This window comes from Fringilla coelebs, assembly GCF_963513975.1.
Source record: "Fringilla coelebs genome assembly, chromosome: 14".
Classification (NCBI taxonomy): Eukaryota; Metazoa; Chordata; class Aves; order Passeriformes; family Fringillidae; genus Fringilla; species Fringilla coelebs.
The window spans coordinates 18,072,305-18,093,746 of NC_140040.1; the positions used below are offsets into that span (position 1 = coordinate 18,072,305).

The 21,442-nt window shown below is 37.7% G+C and overlaps 1 protein-coding gene across 1 annotated transcript in view; it reads right to left on the reverse strand.

The window, feature by feature from the left end:
• Positions 1 to 21,442, reverse strand: part of RHPN2 (rhophilin Rho GTPase binding protein 2) — a gene marked incomplete at its 5' end in the record, with an annotated part of 28,512 nt that overhangs the window by 6,279 nt on the left and 791 nt on the right. Inside the window, 7 exons of the mRNA XM_084215341.1 lie at positions 675 to 862; positions 3,134 to 3,300; positions 4,220 to 4,344; positions 4,999 to 5,076; positions 6,069 to 6,144; positions 9,250 to 9,378; positions 12,534 to 12,649. Coding sequence (XP_084071467.1) covers positions 675 to 862; positions 3,134 to 3,300; positions 4,220 to 4,344; positions 4,999 to 5,076; positions 6,069 to 6,144; positions 9,250 to 9,378; positions 12,534 to 12,649 — 879 coding nt within the window. The remainder of the gene's footprint in view (positions 1 to 674; positions 863 to 3,133; positions 3,301 to 4,219; positions 4,345 to 4,998; positions 5,077 to 6,068; positions 6,145 to 9,249; positions 9,379 to 12,533; positions 12,650 to 21,442) is intronic.

The window sequence follows — 21,442 nt, forward strand, 5'->3', positions numbered from 1 at the left end:
AGCATAAACACTACCTTCTGGGGCAAGCCTATCTCACCATTTTCTGCCAAGTCTCAAGACAGCTCTGCAGGTACCCATCTGACTCTGTTTGTCAAGGTCCCTCCCTCAGTTACAATTTAGCTATTCTTTTGGATTAACCCAAAAGATTTTTAGGTTTGCATACCCTTCAGCAGCTGGGAAACAAGACAGTTGTGTTCAATACTTAACAGGGAACCACACAAACACCCTGTGACCTTTTGTATGTAGTTCTGTGCATGAAATCTGTACTGTTTGAAAGACAACATAAATAGCTTAGAAAACACCTTCAGCAAGTTCACTGCCTATTTCTGCTAATCTCCATGAACTATGAATTAATAAATTGTAATAACTCTAGAATAATATTTAAATTTTGTTCACATTTTACTCTTCTGAAAGGTTGTGCTTTCCACTGTAGTTTCTGAGCTGCCCCATGTTATTTTTGGTTGCCAATAATAGTTGTTACCATTTAAATTTAATAAACATTAATATTATATAATATTACATATAACAGCACACATAATAATAGTATACACAATAATATTATATCTATTATATAATATTAAATAATAATAGTTAATATTGCTAAAAGCTGTAGGTAATAACACAGCACTGTAAACAGTTATTTTAAAGACTAGATTTAAAGTCCCATGTTTTACCTTGGCAACTTCCTGTGTCATTTTCACTAGTGTGAAAAACTCATTACGTATTCCAGAAAGGCCAATCTGCTCAAAAACACACTCTTGAGCTTGTGCAAGCATCATTTTTACCAGTACATTCAGCATAGCTGGGCTCATGTCATAACTTGGTGTGTGAGTAAAGGTCTCCTTTAAGTAGCTTAGAACTCCTGCAATTACAAAATGGTTTTGTCAGCATTACAAAGATAAACAAGTGAACTAAATTCTAATATGTGCCATAATAATTAGGATTTAAAAGATATTTTTTAGTATTGCACTACAGCAATCTGAAGGAATTCTTGGTGCATAAGAAGTTAGACTGACCTACAGGTTTTGCTTTGCATTGCCATCAACCATCCCCAAGTACAGTTGTCAAAATTACACTTCTGAGGAGCAACAGAAACTGCAAGTTTTGAGGGCACTGCCTTCAGATTTGCTTGTAAAAGTTCTTGTGATTGACCATAAGACTGTGCTGAACTGAACGCGACTTATACATGGGAGTGGCAGGCTATGGCTTACACAGGGGACAAAAAAGAGAAAAATCTGCACAGGTATAAGATTACAGTAGTAGATCTTCTGGATAGAAGGAAATTACATAAACATATCAACTTAATTAAATATTAATCTTTTTTTCAGATGCTGCTAAGTGCATTGTGTGTCCCGATAAAAGCTCCAATCCATGCCTGTAAACTAGAATTTTTATTTATAGATATATAAATATATTTAATAGGGTAAAAATAAGTTTGTTCTCTAGACATTTGGTTCCACCAAAACATCACTGATTTCTATCATATATCAAATTTAAAACAAACACTAACTGTAGTGCAATACTAAGTAACAGTTTCATGGATGGAAGCATAACCTTCAGCAGGCATGTCATCAGACTGGTTCAGTGAGTTCTCCTGGCTTGCTCATGCTGACAGGCCTGCAGAGGTGTAACACTAAGGCCTCTGCCTTTTAAATATTCCAGCTTCTGTAATCTTACTTCCTGCCATCACACTCAGTTCTGACCATGTTGTGCAGTATTTTCCAACTAAATGGTGTCTGTGATTTTTGCTTTTCCATCTTACACTCATATCTGAATTTTTAATATGCCATTGAACAAATTCGAAACACGGCCATCTCTACGTTTTTGCACTAAAAAAATGAATCCCAAATTCACCAGGCATATCTCAAGTACGGACAGAGTGCCCTACTGAAAGGGACTGAAAGTATAGAAGGAAAAAAACATGGGGGTTTTTGTTCTCAACAGAATTCTGCTTATGCTGAGGATAAATTCTGTGCAACATCTTCCATTCAGCACTGGGAAACAGTTAATAACAGACTCTGTATCATGCCCCTGCCAACAAAACGAAGTGTTACAGCACCAGGCACAGGTACAATGAAATGCCTCCTGAGCATGTTGCTTTGAGGCCCTGCAAAGGTAACTGTGGTAGCAAATAAAACCTTTCCAGTTTTCCATTAATTCTGTTCTGCAAACATGGTGAAGTGAAATGCAGAGATTTTTTTTATTTGCAAAATGAAGGAGCAGCAGTAAAATGGAGAACTTTCCCGACTACTGAAATTTCTTTTAGATGAAACACAAAGGTTGAAAAATAATTTATTCATTTATTTTAAATATGCATGAAGAAATACTACCTTTTTTTTTTGATAGCTGAGTATTCAAAGGAGGGAATTATAAAAATTCTACTCTGTTCTCCACAGCTTTTAGTGCAATAGCATACAGTGCAAACCAATAGTTACAGATGTCAGTGCAGAAATAAATCCTACAGAACATATTAATTACAAAGGACATGTCCTTAAATATTATGTGTAGCACAGATGATACTTACAAAACAAAACAGAAAATCTATTTAAACGACCCCAATGAAAACAAAAGACTTTATGATATGTTCAAGGGAAAGGATTCCCTTTATTAGAATTCCTAGTTCTCCATGCTTGGGACAGAGACTGATTATTTTGAACCTGTTTGCCTTTGGAATCTATGGAAAACAGGAAATTAACTTCCAATGAATTGCAACTTTCACTAGAGGAAAAAATAATATTGATTTTTAAGACCCTCACATGGAAAACTAGGCTTAAGGGTTTTTATCAAACCTGTCAATTGTCTCCTGTACAGATCTGACACCAAGGTGCTATCACTGAGGTAAATGTTATGCTGGTGAAAGAAGGAATGAAGCAGTTAATGCTGCTGCAGTAACTCTGACCTTTGAACTGCAGTTCAATAATCATTAACCACAGCATTCACTATCTTATCTGCATGTTCAGACTGCACTTCCAGGTTTAAAGCTTCATTTGAGCTCTTCATTGGGCTTCTTGAATGTCCCTATTCCTCCTTTTCTGTGTAATCAGGCCAGTGGAAAATGCAGAAATCTGTATGACATCAGAATGAGACTGGGGACATTTGCATGAAGACCTTTCCATTATTTTAAGATGTGTACCTGCAGCTTTCTGAAAAGCATCAACAGCATTTTCAAGTCCAGCCTGGGTCTGACGATTGCATCTTGTTCCAATCTGCGTGTAGAGAGCTCCTATGTTGAATAAAACACTGGCTTTTTCAAGCAACAGATTTTGCTGACACACTGGGACACCTGTGAAGGAATCATACCTTGGGGAACAAATATTAGAAGTGTTAAGATTTGCAGAGTCCATTGAAAAAAAACCAAGCACTTTCATTCTGGTTTTCTGAATGAGTAGTGGAATTATTAACTGTTCTGCTACAGTGAAAATGAAAGGGAACAGCAACTGTTCTGCAAGGACAACCCACATAATTAACCAAGGCAGGGAACAGCTTTATTTGAGACAGTTTTCAGCAGGTTTTACATAAGCTCACTACATTTAACTCAGAAATGCCCATGAAACATCACAGGGGTGGAGAGCATACTGGGGCAGTATCCATATGTGCTGCTACACTCTCCTACTTAGGAGATCAACTGGCATGGTCAGATCCTCTACTGCTTGTGTTTAAAGTTCCTATTTGCAGTTCTCACTAGAAATTTAACAGTTCCTCTTGGCTACATGGTAGTCATGTTTTTTCATCATAAAAATTCTGAATTCAGAGTCAAATTTTGTTCACAGATATAGTAAATACTCCCTTATAAAAAAATAAGTTTCTTCTTTCTCTCTTCTGGCCCAAGTGGTCTTCTTAACAAATTGAAGGAGAGGAAATAAGGTCTAACCCCTCCTCATTTTGTACACCTAGGTTCAGAATTTGGAAACATCTGTAGCTGTCCAAAATGAAGATTATTTCTTCTCTTTCTCCCTTGTGCTAACCGGTAGCCCAAATCATAATCTAGCCAATGGTTTCACTCTAAGCATGTAAAGAGTGTACTGTATGCAGTTTTACTCTGAACTTAAAAAAAATAAAATTAAATACAATAAAATAAAAAAATTGACAACACACACTGCAGGGATTAAGAGGAGACACACACTGACACACTTCAGATTAAAAGACAGTTAATGATTAACCAATGTTCTAGGGGGGAAAAAAAAAAAGGACTAAAGAGAAACATGAACTACACACTTACCATGTAAATAAAACTCCAATGTGCCTGGTGGGTGGGAAAAATCTGTTTTCTACATAACCAAGTTGCAGGAAATAGCTTATCAACATCTCAATGCCAGCTTCATCTCGGCTAGGAGTGCGGCAGGCCTTGAAAGACAACAGATTAAAACTGAGGGCATTCTGCTGAGTTACAGGGAGAATGCTGAAAGCCCAAGGATAAAGCTCTGCTTCCTTTGGACTTCTGCATGTCATAGAAATGTGTGGAATCTGAGAACAGTAAGCTTAAAGCCATATGGATTCATGCCAAAAGTTTTTCAGCTGCACACAAGTAGCACACAACCTTTAAAAAAGCAAACAGAATCTGTTTGGCAAGTCTCAAAGTTAATTGAGATTGTTGGTATTTTATGAAAGCTAGAGAAGGCTTATGCTTCTAGCATAGTACAGGAAACAAACAATAGGCAGAAATACCCACCATTCTACTACAGAATTTTGCCAGGTTAATCCACTTTAACACTCTCCCTGCTAAATGTAAAGTACTTTAAAATAAAAAATAGTCTTCAATTAACAAAATTGACAAAGCTACATCAATAGCTCAATAATTTTGCATAACTTCATCTGTTTCTTCACTTTTTCTTTACTCAGATTGTAAAGCTCTTGGACAATGGACATTCATGCACCATGTCTCAGAAATGAAGTCAGCTGGAGTACAGTAAGCTCTAAGTAGAAAGTCGTATTTTGACTCCACAGAAATATTATTTACAACTGTTAAAAGACCTCCTAGTATACCATCCTTGAACTTACTTGTCTCAGATCCATGAGATCTGCTATTTCATCTTCATACTCTGAACTGTCTTGACTATAATGTTCCAGAATAAAGTCCTAAAAAGAGAAAAAAAGATAAAAACTGGAATATCTAAAATTAGCCTAGCCTATTTTTTCTGCAGTTCCAAACAGTACAAAATTGATTCAGTTGTGATTTGAACAGTGTCTACTCTCTTTCAGTGAACATGTAACAATCAGACTACAGTAAAACAGCAGGATCAGGATTTGGTATCTTAGACAAATTTCACTGTGATGTAAAGGAACCAAACATCTGCTGCATAAGCTCCAATTGGTTTTAAAACAACAACACTTAGTAGTTTTGAAAGGGACAAACAAACTCTGTTATCTAAAATGACAAGGGGATCAAGCGACCATAAAACTTTGTTAACAGAAACAAACTGCCAACTTCTTGTGAGCTACATTAGGGCAATTCCACTTAAAATAACAAAGCTGCAATCACATGAAGTGGTACCATGATCTGACCATGGAATTTAACCCACAGAAATAAAAACAGACACAAATGCTACAGTGATACAAGATGGTTTACTGTGAGATAAAAATCTGTATTGCACAATACACAGAAGTTCAGAAAATACAGAGGATGGTTCAAGCAGCCAGCAAAGTACATCAGACAACAAACAAGCAGAGTTAATGCTGCAACACTGCTTCCCAACTGAGATATCCTGGATCCTGTAAGCTGGTGCATCACTACATTAGGCTGAGAAAAACCTTCATTACTACTTCCTCTCACACTTACATCAGTAATCAATACTATTATTAGAAACAAAACCATGGAAGGAATTGTTATTCTTTGGTTTAACTCTATATTCAAAGTGGAATTTCTTATAACATTTTTGGACTTCTTGTCCTAATTAGGCAGGAGCAATGATCCAAATCAGTGGTAGTTAATTTTTAACATGGCATGATCTTGATCTTAGGGCAAAACAAAAAATAATTTGTACCTAAATTACTTCTGTTTCTTTAAACAAATCTGAAATGGAAGTTATTACTGTTAACTACTCATTCTGAAATGTGTACATAAAATTTACCTTGAGGGGGAGTGTGAAGTCTACATCTTTGGTTTCCTTTAGGCCAAGAGGTACCAAGGGAATACTGAAAGTCTCTCTATGGAAAAAAAGCAAAAAGATTCACAACTTTTTTTTCTGCTTTGTTATAATTACTTTTGTTTTATTTGATGACAGGAAGTTCATACATTGATGGAGTAAAGAGACAAGTATACAGTTCCTCCCCACACAAGAAAATCTGCCTAAAGGCCTGTACTTCTCAAGAAGAGATTGAAGAAAGCTACTTGCTGCACCTTTTTTTCTCTCCCCCTATTATTTAAGCCTATTTTTCCTCCAGGCAAAGGAAAGGAGACTCTCAACAGCTGCCTTCCAGCAATTTAGCTCCACAGCTGCTAGGAGATCTGCCAACAGTTAGAACCATGGTAACTATCAGCAGTTATAATCAATATTTCACATGTTACCAATGGTTTTGTATGTAGTGGTTATGTGAGCAACACAGGGAGAAGCAGGGCCAAGTGCACCAGCTTTCACAGAGAAAGGTCTAGGAGGAGCAAGTCCAAGAATTACTTCATTTCTAGACAATGCTAGGTGTTAACCTCCAGACAAGTCAACCTCTAGAATATCACAGGGCAATAAGGATGAGAACTGACTTTAAAAAAGATCAGAATTGCTTTGAGATACATAGGTGGTTGGTTGTGTAGATTGAACAGATCAGTATCAAGCAATTATAAAGTTCATCTAATATTTTCATTTTTCCTGAAAACAGCTTTTTGACTGTCTAACCATTGTTTAGAGCATTCCATTACCAACTACAAAATCCCACGTTCGTTTTGTCTTGGCAGCAAAACCAACTTCCTTATTGGTGAAAATTCCATCTTTAGAGAGTGGCAGTAGAAATGCAGCTTCCTAAGCAGAGCAAGAGTCCTTCATGATCCAGAAAGTGGCTCTGCTAGCTTGAAAGGACTTCCAGGATACAAAGCCAAAACACCATTTCAAGTGGTGCAAATGATCTGATTTCTGATGAGGCTTTTAGAAGAAACCTCAAAACTTTTCCCACAGATTATATCAAGACCTTTTCCTCAAAAGGAAGTCAGAATCATAGCAAAGAAATCCTAAATTACTAATTTAATCCATTCTAGTACATCCACATTCCCTGTATGACACAGACATATTTTATGAAAAATCCTTTTGCCAGGACCTTTTCTCTTGAGAAGCTCCAGCTTCTCCATGTTTTGCTGCTTTGGAATGTGATTTAGAGAATTGTTTACCCAGCATGTGATATTGTTTTTACTTGATGACCAATGACAGCCACCTGTGTCAAGGCTGTGAGCAGTCACAAGATTTTATTACCATTCCTCTCTATTCCTTGCTAGCCTTCTGATGAAATAATTTCTTCTATTTTTTAGAATAGTTTTAATATATCATTTTCTTTTAATATAATATATATAATAAAATAATAAATCAGCCTTTTGAAACATGGAGTCAAGATTCTCATCTCTTCCCTCGTCCTGGGATTCCTGTGAACACCACCACACCTGTAGGTACCAGCACTGATTATTCAAAGAAAGTGAATTTAATTTTTTTTCACAGCTAAGGTGCCACACCCACAGAGGATTGAACAGTGAGGGAGGTGATGCTGGATTTCCAGAACTGAGCAGAAATAGCATCACCCTCCTCAATCAAGCTGAAATGTGTGCAAGCACTGGGAGGGCCAACCCTGACATTGTTTTAACACAATGCAGGGTAGTCCAGTAAACCATGGGTGTGACCTTATGTTAACAACTGCACTACAGTCAGAACAACTATTAATAGCTACTTACTGTTAAAGGCTGGACAACAGTTACAGGGAAATGAATTCTTTTAGCTGATGAAACATAAAAAGCATTTAGAGCTTAGGAATAAGAAAGGCAAAACACCATTCAAAATAGATTGGGAAAGTAGGATCAGGAGAGAGTAACAAGCATACTGCTGTCCAGCCTCAAGGCTTCTGCCTGCCTGGGGGCCTGACCTACTGCTCATCCTTCAGTAAGAATCCAATTACTTTTAATATTCTTTAGCTAGAAGAAGAAATAGTTCTTGTGGAGCCCTGCTCTCATTTCCCCAGCTGTAACTGCTCTCTGTGCTCACAGGCATCTATGAAGACCAGTAAAATCTTGAACAAGAAACCCAAATCTCATAAAAAAAGACCAACCAAAAAACCCCAAAATATTTTCACATCAAATAGTTGTCAAAGTTTGCCATGGGGGTGGAGGGTAAGAAGTTTAGTGCAAGTCGCTGTTTGAGAAAATTACAACATAGGTATTTTGCATCAAGTCAGCATTCAGTTGGAAGTTACCTCCCTGGAAGTTACCTCCCTTCATCCTTTTACACTAAGAATTCCTTGTAATCCACCTGGAAGTTTAACACCTAGGTAAGAACAGTGCTAAGAGGGACCCAAAATTATACCCCCATCACATGAAAAATTTCAATTTGTACCTTGAGCTGCTGTTGATCAAATATTATATTTAGTTTTAGGAAGAAGATACATAACTGATACAGAAATCATTTCAGTAGGCAGGCAGTGAATACTCCTTAACTTAGAAGTTTTATCTTTGAGGAATCCATTGCAATTTAAAAATCAGTATGCTCTTCAAAGTGGAGAAAAGTATCTTGGAAAAAATCCATTTTCATCTACTAAAAATTCCTCTGCTTTAGCCAAGAAATTTATGTTTTTCTGTCACTGAAGATCACACATTCAAGATTACCTAGGCTGCTTTAAACATCACATCACATCAGCATTGTGTTTCTGCTCTCCAGCTCCAGAGGACTGTTGAATGCACCACACTGGAGAAGAGACATTACAGTCTGGCTAAATTTGCTCACTCCAGAATGCACTGAGCCAAGGAGCCATTCCAGTACTAGGAATTCTGCTGAGTGCCAACTACTTGCTGGATAGCCCCAAGAGCTTTCAATTCTCACACTGCTCCTCTCTTCAAAGGAACTTCACATCCAAGGAGTAGTGGCACACACATTTCCCAAGAGAAGGACAAATATGCAGACTAACCCTTAGTCAACAAATCTACCATCAAGTATGTTCTCTTCCTATCAAGCTCTCTGCTCTTTCACATGATTAGTGTCCAACATTCACACTCACCTAGAAACAATTTTGTTTTCAAGGGTAAACAGAAGATCTGTTAATAATTGAATAACTTAGCTTTATACTTACTCTGCATTTTGATAAACTTCTACTGAAATATTAAGTCCTTCCAATTCCTCCTTTAAGATCTGCAGGTCTGAGTTTACAAAACTGAGTTCCAGCAGTACTTGCTCTCGTACTTTGTTGTTGGTGGTTGCTCTGCAGAGACACATCAATTTTTTATTGCTCAGGAAAAGTTTTTCTACAAGCTTGGTTGACCCCTTTCAACCTCCAATGCAAGCATTCTCAGCATTTTTAAGATTTCTTTTTATCTCCTTAAGAGATGATACAAGATCTCATGTTTCAGAATTTATTAGGTTTTTCTGTCAAGAGAGTGCCTGGGATAGTTTCCAGATAATAGCATGCAGCCACAGAAGAGGTCCTATATGCCAGATTTTCCATGTATTATTAAAGGTTTCAGATTATTTCAGTTATTTTCAGATACATTAATCAACAAAACTAAAGCATCTTAATCAGAATCACTATCCTATTTTCAGATTATATGATTTTTTTTTTCCTATGTAGAAGATAGGTGGATGGAGGTGGGAGGAGTCAACAGATACTTCAACAAAGACTTCCCCACCTTATAAATTGAATAAAGCTCTGTTGAGACTTCTGATCTTAAGAATAAAAGAAAATAACTTTCCCCCAAAAGTTATTACAGAAGGAAATATCTTTCAATCAGATCTTTTTAATACAGGACAACTTCCTCTATAATTTGATTTTTTTGGATGCAAATATGATTTTGTTTGCTTGTTTCCTTTACCATGTATGTATTTAAATGGCAACACTTTGAACACAATGGATGTTAACCCATTTAACACCCCCTGAGCATTTCTTTGTGATTACTTCATTATGTATTTATAGCACAATTTCTAACCTAAGTCTCCACACTGACAATTTCATTACAATATTACTCTTTTCAAGATACTCAAATCACCTGTATCTATAAATCCCCAGGTATGAGGTTAAGGTTAAAGGTATCCATACTTAAGATACTGTACCCTTATATTAGAGTCTGAATCTGAAGACAAGAACAAACTTAAATTTGCAGCATTTTGCATTTACCTTTATTTTAAGACAAAATTCACCTTCATAAATATTTATGAACAACCATCTCATAAATCTAGGCTCCACTTGGAGCAGTTCTCCAGTTTTATGGAGCACTTTGATGAAGAACTAATTATTCCAAAACTAAAATTCTAAATTTGTTTTTCATATTACAAATGAGTTATCTGTGATTTTTCTATGCTGTACTTTATTGAATATTTGGATTGCTTAAATCAAGCAATGTTAACATCTGTCGCCTTGATAAACCAAACTGGATGGTGGGGTGGATCTTCCTTGATAAAGGCAGCACCACACACAGAAAAATGGGCAAGTTTTGATGCTATAAGCAGTGAGATTAATTATGATGTATCAAGGCTCCCTGCTTGCCCTAGCTTACCATCCTCCACAGGAGGGATTCTGATATCTTTTTCAGAAACCCCAGGTTCCATCCAGATTGACTTCTCTATTTGCTCTATGGCTGTGAACATCCATGTCAATTTAATTTGATTACCTTTTCATGTTTTTTACACTGTAGACATACTTTTGAGGAACAACCAGTGAAAGACAGCTACAGGGGCAATGTGATATTGTCAAGATTCACATAACTCTACACTGAATTTAACTTCCAGAGCAGAAGACAATAAAAAGGAGAGGGTGATTTTAGAAACTTTTAAGAACAAAAGTCTTTGCACTATGTGGATCATGTGCTTCAAGCCTAGTGCTTACTTTAAGCCAAAAGTAAAGAAACCTGAATTTCCATTTTTTTCTCAAATTCTACTCCAGGAGGCTTCTTGTGGACAGCAATTGGTATGTTTCTTTTAGAACTGGATGAAATTCAAATAGAATCTGCAAACATAAAGCTTGTTTATGTTTTTCCTTAGGAGACTGTAGATACAGCTAATCATGTGAACTGTCTGGTGGTCAGGTTACTTATAAAACTGCTTCTTTCAAAGAACTAGCAAGTTTTAATAGTTCAACAAGTGTAAATTAATTTTAGACTTCTAAAATCTTTTTTTAAAGTCTGTTCCTCTACTCTTAAGTAGATTTAGTTCCCACTCCTGTAAATGGCAACTTCAGTATTTCAGCAGTTAATACTGGCATCAGAAACTGAACTTTAGGATATCTAGGTTAAATGTTACCAGTTTTCACATAAGCTACTACTCATCTCTTCAGCCATTCCAAAACACTCCTGAATTCACAAACTGAAACATTAACTGAATGAAGCATTCTGCTTCAAAAGCAGATATCATAATTTTGCTAACCATACAGAAAGCAGTAAAATTCTAAGTCTCACTCCTTAAGTTAATTACCAGAAAACCAAGTACACTTAAGTCAGTCACAGAGGCTAAAATTACCTAAGTTTCCAACCTGTCACATCTCTTGCAAGAGTGGAGATAAAGCAGATAACAGACAACAGGCAACCCACTGATTAATGACAAGTTTAAGAAAATTTAATTTATCCAAGCATTTTCACTTCTTCAAGCATATTTACTATATGTTGTTTCTGAAGACTTATTGTTGCTCCAGTTGCAGAGAAACAGACACTACAGGAAACTACTGCAGATGAGAATTGAGATAATTTTCAGTTCTTCTGTGTAAAATTAGAAATCTACAGGCTGTTTATCAAAGAGTTAATCACAGGGCCAACATAAGGCTATTCCTATGGAGACAGCCACATATGAGAACATATCCTAACAAAATGTAACAGATGAAGTTACCTCAAACTGGAGGAGAATTTGGTGGCAGCTGGTGGTAACCCAGCTTAAATTAGATGTGTGCTACCCTGCTGCTCCTGCATCATTATTACAGGGAGTAAAGAAGGCAATGGATGGTCCTTTCTACTTTGCAGCACAAAACTAAAGGATCTTGGGAAAAGCCAACAGCATAGTGGCAATACCTTCATTTGATTTGAGGAGTAAAAGGAACTCATTACAATATTCAGCAATTGCCATTATCACTAGCAATAAAGCAGAACAAAGAGAGCAACCTAAGAAAGTCTAACATTTAGCTCATTTTCTACAACATAGTATAAAAGTGCACTTAAAAGCTAATAATGACTCTAGAGCTGTAGCTTGAAAAAAATTCAGGGAGATTCACAAATCATTCTACAGTAAGAGATGCAGCATGTTTGAGGGAAAAAAAGGAGAAAATACAATAGGGGAAAAAGGAGAAAGGGAAAAAGAGAAAATACAATAGCTAAGAGACTTCTTCAAAATTAAACAATTGTTACTTGGACAAGAAAACTAAGAAACCACGAGATATACCTTAAAAGATTTTCAGCACCAGCTCTCATTCTCACTGCTCTTAAGATCTGTTGGTTTAGAACAGCTCTTTGATTTTGCAGTTTGCTTCGTCCAGTCTCAGCAAGAGGATTACATCCCTAGAATCAAGAAAAAAAGTTTTTTGTTACTGTTGGAAGAAACTTCAGAGAGACTAACACTGAATTTAAATGAGCTTTAAAGGTTCATTTAAATTCAATGTTAAAGGCATAGGTTCTGTATGAATACAAATTAGCTAGCTTGACAGCAATGATGAGCTGACATTAACAACAGTATTTCTTGTCTCAAACTTGGTCATTAAAACCAAAAGAAACCATGAACACAGTACATTTTAACATCAAAATTCAAACAGAAAATACCTGTTTTAAACCTTAAGTACAGATGTGAGCTAGTCTCTTCTCCTCTAAAAATATTTTCAAGATATTTTGCAAATGCAACCAAATTTGACAGAATGTTATTAAGTTTCTATGATTTTATGAAAACAGTATCTGGCAAGACAGCAACTCCCATCAAAGCTAATGCTTAACCCTTGTAAAATATCAGAGTTCCATACTGGGATATACGCAGCCTTAAAATACAACTCTGCCCAAAACAGACTGTGGTGCTTCAAAGTTTGGGGCTCAAAAATCTGCTCTCAGTTTTAGGATCTCTGATCTTTCCTTCTGGTGGCTCAGACCTTCAGGACAATTCCTCCCCCACCTTCCCCAGGCTCCTCTCTTCACATCTCAAATTCACCAAAATAGAGATTAACAGGGTAAAATGATTATATTGTCAGACTCTTATCAAATTAGGCTCTTAAAGAAGACTCAAACTGCTGAAACCTGTGTTTGAGCAGGACTGAGCCATTGTATTCTGAGCACTGATAAGCTCAAACTGCTACAGATGAGTAGGACTGCATGTTTGTCCTTTTTTGTTTAAGGGAAACACAATTTTAACACCTTTTTAAAATATGTTAGAAATTCCCCTTACACAATTTATTCTTTGCCCCTGCCACTGCTTTTTTAAATATATTCAAATGCCTTTGAATCTTAAGAGTATACCAGCACATCCCTGCAACCTCAACTAATAATTTTGAGGCAAATAAAATCTCTGTTTCAAGGCTTACCCTTAAATGAAGAATGTCCTTTTGAGTGGCCTCAGTGGGTATCAGTACAAAGCTTATCAGTCCTGTGTTGTCTGCTACACAAGAAGGAGGCTCAGACGTCTCTAAGTCTTCTTTCAACTACTCCAACCACTAAATTATGCACTATTTTGGACCCCTCCCTCTTAGTTGTGACTAGAAAAAATTTATTTTCTTATAAGAGCATTTAAAAGTCTATTAACAATTATGAGTGGTCAAGCAACGACATACGAGCAAAACAAAGCTGAGTATTTAAATAGAACATAAAATTCTGATAATGAAGTTCAGTTCTTGTTTTTGTTGTCAAGTGAAAGCAAGTTGACTTGACAACAGAGAAATCAGCTGATCAAACCAGATGACTCTAGTTCAACTGAGAAGGCACATAGCCCAATAATATTAATTCTACATATCTAGTTTGAAAAGCTTGTAATAAATAGGTAAAACGACAGGGAGCTTGTGCAAACATCTTCAGAAGCGCCATTTGCCACATAACTTCAAAAACCACACCACACTGAATGACTGCACTGAAATACCACTCACAGCTCTCTCCATCGAGTAAGCTCTCACAGCATGATTGACACGTTGTGTTGGGTTGGCCCAGCCTAGCTTTTTAGCAGTGGGGAGGGCCACAGCAGCGGCTTCTGTGAGAAGCTGCTAGAAGCTTCCATCCTGTCCAACAGAGCCAATCTCTGATGGCTCTGAAGATGGACACGCTGCTGGCTCAGTTAGAGAGTCTGGCAATGCCTCTGTGATGACACATGTAAGAAGAAAATCAAAACAGTGCACACGTGGTTTTCCCCAGGGGTAGTGAGGTGCTGTGGTCACCATCTCGGAGTTGAGCCCCGCCTGCCTGGCCACCCCTGGCCAGTTGTGCCACAGGTGGGAGGGAGGGCAGGGGCAGTGGTGGCTTCTCCCTCCTGGCACCCCACTTGAGGAGAGGGTTAAATAATGCCAGTGCCACAGCATCCCCCACTGCCCGTGCAGTGCTGGGGGCTGCCTGGCCAGCATGGTGAGCAATGCAGCAAACTCACTCATTCACCTCATTAGAAGCAGTCCTTTAACTACCAAATACTTTATGCTCCTTCACACACAATTATACACAACAACATAAGCAATGCACACTTTAGTGTATAACATGGTCTTGTAGCCATGAGTTGCTGTCTCCTCTTAGACTGGTTCTTTCTCTGGGAGAAAGCTGTTCTTCCCCACTTTGCTTTTCCTTCTTTTTGTGTTGTATAGTCTTTTCTACTACTGCTATTCAAAGCTTTATCTCCTGCCATTCTATCTACAGCATTTTTCATTTGAACCTCACAAATTATTTGCTCTTGCATTCATTTTGACTATTTAATTCTCATCTCAGACCTGTTATCTCCATATTTGTGCACAGGTATTTCCTTCCAACTTCTTTCTCCACCACATAGTTCAAGCATCCTTCTAAAATGTATCCTTGTCTTGCCCTTCATTTTTTCTGTAAAGCTGCAGCTTCCTCCCAGAACTCCCTGGCCCTTTCTGTGTGCCAAACAGGTTTGATGACATCATTCAAATACTTCTTTACAGCTTCACTTCAGAAATTTTTCAGTAAGATCAAGTGTCTGATTCCCAAGCCCATGAAGCTGATAGATGTGATCTCTTCAATTTAATGAACTTTTGATCAAGCTCCCACTGAACAATGAATACAAAACTGCAGTGATTTGAAACTCTCTGCAAAGAGAAAAAGTCTGAGACGTTTGTCTCCATTTCAGGTCCCCAGGCACTATTCTCTATAGGAAGGAAAACCAGCCCTAGACCTAACAGGACACGGCACTGACAGACCAAGGCATCTGTATAACCTCCAGTGTGCCTGCAAGTGTGACAGTTTTGATAAGAGGCTTCTTAGGGATAGAGGAGTCTGTTTTCAGGATATGCTCACCTGTTTGAGCATATGGCTCCCATTAACTTCACAAAGCCTATAAGGAATTAATATTTCACTTTTTGGAAAATGTTCCTCTTTACATCTCCTGCACAGGGGACATTCAGTTAGTTTGTGTTCATTTGCAGGCTTAAACTCTTTATGGTAATCAAGCTGCCATAAAACTGATGGGTAGTGTGGGAAATGGATTTATGGAAAAATCTCCAAGCCTGACAGAAAGCTCACACAGTCTGCATCTGTATGCAGACTTTGAGATAAGAAATGCTGCCTTAGAAATGCCATAGAATAGGACAGACATTTTGAGAGAGAAAGGGAACTAGAAACAAGTGTCAAAAGACAACCTTACAAATAAGACTAGATACTTTAGAGAAATAGAACTATGAAAAATGCATTACAGTAAGACCCATGAGAAGTAATTTTAGATGACTGGCTTTAAAGCATTTACAACATAGTATAGCAAAAATTAATAAGCCAGGGAACGCTTATAATGTATTGTAATTAAGGAACAATTAACTTCTGATTGTGATGGTGTGAATTATTACACCTGTACTGTCTCACCCTTTACATAAGACTAAAAATAGAATAAAAGTTTTTAAAACATCTGTCAGTTACCCCATCTCTAAGTCAAAAAAGAGCTTAATCCGACAAAGGTAGAAGTCTGTGTAGAGAACAGTGATATAAACCAATATCTGAAAAAAAAACCTCAAGAAATACTGGGAAAGATACCCCCTTGTGTAAAGCACAAATTATGTATATTAAAAAGTTTTTTAGCAAACAGATCCAAGCAAGTGCTTAGCTTTGTCTTCCTCCATGCAGAAGATCCCTTTCCTAAACAGCATTTCTACATGCTTCACATTAGAAGTCCAGTCATGATGAATGCAAAAATCATGACTGTTTGCCAAACAATGAGTAATGGCAGTAAGTATTCGAAATTAACATAAATATGCTTTACAAAGTAGTGGTTTGAACTTTTAAGATGAGCCACACTGTCTGAAGGTGACACAGAGTTGAAACTGGGTGTGCCTCCTTGCTTAAAGGAAAACAGTCCTTTCCAGCCAGTGCAACCTGTGCTGCTTGTCAAGCCCAGCAGTGTACACAAATGGCCATATCCTCCAGGTACTTAAACATGCATGTTTAAATAACAACTATGTATGGAACTTATGCACACAGCTTCTTCGGTTCCAGCAGCAATCGTGGCAAACAGCATATTTCACACCAGTATTTTTACAACTGATCCCAAGTCCTGCTAAATTGTCATTTCCTTACCTTCTTGAAGTAGTGTAATTAGTGGTTCTTTTGGCATATTACCACTAGTTCAGTTTTGAAAATTTAGCTGTATACTGCAGAACTTTCAGAAGTACAAGTTTTATTTGAGTGTTTTGTTGTTGTAGCTGTTTTTTGTTTTAATAAAGAGGCTGGGAAGATCTGGTCTTCCAGAGCTTGGTCTACTTGTGCTATGAATGAAGTATTTTATAGTTCCAAGCACCTGGCCCAAAAATTAATAAAAAGTTAAAGAAGTAATTATTGCATTAGATCCCAAATATATATTTCCTACATGAACTCCATCTTGTCACAGCATTCACTAAGCAAAATTTAACATTCTTATTTCATCAGAGATGTCTGTCTCTTGACTAATCAAGTTTCAGATGATTCTTAGTTTCACATGAAGGCCTACTTTCTGGTTTAGGTTTTATGAATTTGTATATAATGAGTGGACTTTGGATGACAAGGGTTATGAATCATTGCTGAGTTGTTTCTGTCCTGCCAGACAAGTGGAAAGAGAACAAATAGCCAAATAAATATTCCTGTGTCAATGCTAATGTTGATGGTTGCCTGGCTACTAATGACTTAAAAAGAACCCCATGAGCTAAACCCCGGTGGAAGGACAGGTGTGGCAGGTTGGTAAACTGATACATTAACAGGTGGGGGGAAGCCCTGCAGAAAAAAGCTCAAAAAGAGGGGAAGGACACAGAGTTAATTCGGGAGGTGCTGATTCATGAGCTAGTTACCATACCTATCATCATCTTCAGTCTGGTGCTTCACTTATGGAGCTGCTTGCTTCTGCTTTTAGCCTTCTTCCCTCACACAGGGGACTAATATAGAGTCATTCTTTCTGAATCAGCTGGGTCTATGTGATAGGTATCTAGCCTCATAGATGAAAGCAAAGCTTCAAGAAAAAAATTATGCACCTTTGTTCAACTGATCAGAATCTAAAGATTTATTAAGGTAGCTGTCCTACTGCTCTGCCTCTGTGTAGCACAGTGGACTGCTATCCAGAGCAGCCAAATTGAAGCTGGGATGTTCCATGTTGAGCCAGCCAACAGATAGAGAGCTGCAGAAATGTTAACACTGGAAAATTAACTGTGCCTTTTTCTTACCATTTATTGCAACTTTCTGACTGGTGAGAGAAATTTGAAAACATGGCCAGTGTAAGGTGTTACAAAGCAGTGAGTCAAGGTGGGAAGAACAGAGTAGAAAGAGCTTGCTAGGTATCTCTTCCTTGCTCTGCTCCTACTCACCAAAAAAACAAACAAGAAAAACAAAAACCATCCCCAAACAAACAAACAAAAATAAGGCAGGCATAGCCCTACTACATCACACAAGCACTGGATCCCATGACTGTGTGAGCACTATATTATAAATATTCTGAGATCTGTATGTTGATGTGTCTCAGGGATATTTACTTTGCAAAAGCTTACTGGTTAAGTGGAGTGGTGTACTGTAAAAAAAAAAAAAAAAAAAGGGAGAACAGCTTGAAAAAGAAGGCTGTTTCTCTCATAAGAATTCAAAGATAAGTAAAAAACCCAGGAAGACATTTGAGAGGGCAAACAAGCCCCAGAACAATGGCAGGTGTAAAAAATAACCATGGCTGGGAGAAGCTCTAATGTAAGCAAAGCAGCACATGACAACAGACCTGCTTTAATTACTGTTGGTCTGTCGAAAAATACTTCCCCTCTAAATGCTTTGCCCTACTTTTAAAATAATTTGTTCTTTGCTCTTATCATTAGTTTTGTCATTATTTTCATAGACAAGGAAGACTGGGGGCAGAATTTGGATGGATGTGTGGGACATGCATTGCTGATTCAGACTGCTGTCAGTAACAGTGAAGGAATGTGAAACTCCATACAGAATAGGTCAAGATATGAGGCTCACGGTCCAAGAGCTCTCACACCACCTAGGAGAACAGGTACAGTGTGCCCTGGCAATGTACACTGAACTAAGCCAAGATAAACAGAACAGTAGCAAAACCAGTTCCTGGTACACTATCATCCCAGAAATTAAAAAGTTCCAGGCAGAAGCTCTATCTTCTTTTTGATGGAAAGTAAGGTGCTTCTTCCCTTCTGCCATACCCTCTTCAGGACACCACAAAGGATATTTTTTGTTGTTGTCTGTTCTGCTTTTAGGAGTAGAATTCTTCTCACAAGTTTGGTTGCAGCTCATCAAAGAGCTCAAGAGGGTTGTTTAGGAAGGGCAACATAAGAGGAAGTGAATGGGGCAACATTGATAGAATTATATGAACCCTGTGTGACCGCACAGGTAATTTCCTTAAAATTAGGTAATTAAAAAAGAAAAAACACCAACAAAAGACCCACCAGCATTGAGCCAGCTCGAAGCATCTTACAGGTTTAATAAAAAATTTGATTTTGTACAAATAAATGATAAATCTTTGCCACAGGAAAAAAGGAGAAAATGGAAAAAGGGTAAGGGAAAAGGTCCATCTGGAGCAGCTCTGACATCACTGGAAGGTAATGGGGAGGGTAAATCTGAGGAAGAGTGCAAGTGGACTGCAGTTCCTGGCACCTATCACATCTCAGACTCATGGCAGAGTCACTTTTTAGTGTGACAACAGAAGTCAAAGCAGGAAACACGACTGTGCATCTGTGTCCCCATTTCTGGCCAGTCATAGTTTTATGGGGCCCCCTCCCTACATTAAAAAAAAAAAAAGGCACTAAACAAAAATTAAGTAAATAAGTTGTTTTACATACTGCATCTTGAGGATACTGAAGGCTGCTTTCTGGTATGCTGTATTTAAAACTTCAAAAAGTATAATATATAATAGAGCAAGAGAGACTTTGAGCACACTTCCCATAGTAATCATTAAAAATAATCAAGAGTCTAAAACAATTGGATATGGTATGAACTGCCCAATTTTTCTCAATTATAAAATTTCATTGTGAACAATATTCTTGGAAAGTATGCGAGACAACCTCACTGTGTAAGTAGTGCTTGGAAGCCATGTTTGAGCAGGACTGATGCAAAGCAAGTGTTTTCACCTTGCAACACAGCTTACAGAATAAAAAAAGTCAATTAAGTAGGTACCTTTTGACCTAAAACCAAGGACTATCTTTGGAAATTGATGTAATTCTGCACCAACAAAACTGGTAAACCAGCCCTCAGATCTTTTCAGGAAAACAAATAGTGTGATTTAGGAAGGAAGGAGAAAACAATACCAAGGTAGCTCAGAGGGGTTGGGGGGGAAGACCCATGGACACACAGCAAAAGCTCTGTCACTAATCTCAGTCACATGAAATCACCAAGTACACCGTTCACGTTCACAGGGACGTGCAGGTACCACATTTAAAGAACCTCCTTGGGTTCACAGCTTGTACCTGTTAAAGATTCCAGGAGTGGGATTGTTTTGGTCCATTTTTTTTGGTGGTTTGTTTTTCTTCCCCCCACGCCTAGAACTTCTAAACCAGAATTAAAGCTCTGACTTTTGAGACTATTCAACTAACATATAACAAGGTATACTATTTTCCTTCTTACTTTTAGGGACTAAAGGCTTTGAGCATCTAGCCTAATCTGAAGTTCATAACTTTAATAAAGATACTTATGAGCTGGCTGAACCTTTCCAAGATGGGAGGGAACAGAGGCAAGAATGTTTCACTGCAGCATGGGGATTTTATCATATCCCCATTTTTTCATTATGTCTTAAAGCAGTAAGTAATAGGAAAGATGCTCCTGATAAGGTATTAAATTGATCTTACAGTATGTTCATATATAAGAAAAACTTCATTCCTGTCCAATAAGCTTTACACTGATCTAATACTGCTTTAGCGACCATAACTGCAACATAAAACAACTTAATCTAAAACAAACCAAGTCTTTTAGCAAGTCTGATTGTAGAAGATCTACCTACTACTCTTATGACCTGAGGCACAACTTGGCTACTAAACTTCAGTTAGTCCTTATCAGTAGTCCTTAGTTCATGAAAAGTCAACTTTTTTACTAACATGCCTCAAGGCAGCCTATGAGCTTCTTACAATGTAGAAAACATAGCTATGAAAACGAAGTAATTACAACTTGGCTACATGGTATGACTGGGAAAAACTGCTAAGGACTAAAAGTCCTGCTAAAGACTACTAAGAAAAAAGTGATTTACTGACCAAACATTCTAGTAGGATTACTCAAATGAGGAAGACAGACATGGTTTGATCCAAGTTTTGTTTCAGTCTCTCTAGTTATTTACAAGGTGGTAGTGATTCCTTACTGTATGGCTGGCACAGGTACAGCTTGGCTCTTTTCACCTAGAAACAGTTCCTCTGCTAAAGGGCAGTGTTGTTTAAATTCCTGCAAGCTTATGAATTTGATAAATACAGTGGCAAAAAAATCTAACAGCCTGTAAAGCCGGCAACAAAGCAAAGCCTATGTGCCTCCCTGCCAGGTAATCCAGGTGATTGCTTAAGTGCGCAATGGGGCTATTTTTGAGCAAAGGCGAGCAGCAACAACCTGATGTATGCAGCTTTTTTTTACTCCCTCCATAGATTAGACAGTTCGTGGTCTTGGATCCGGAACCTACACCAAAACCCTCATGTACCTACACCTCGACTTGAAACCTATGGACGGGAGTTACAGGTGCTGAGA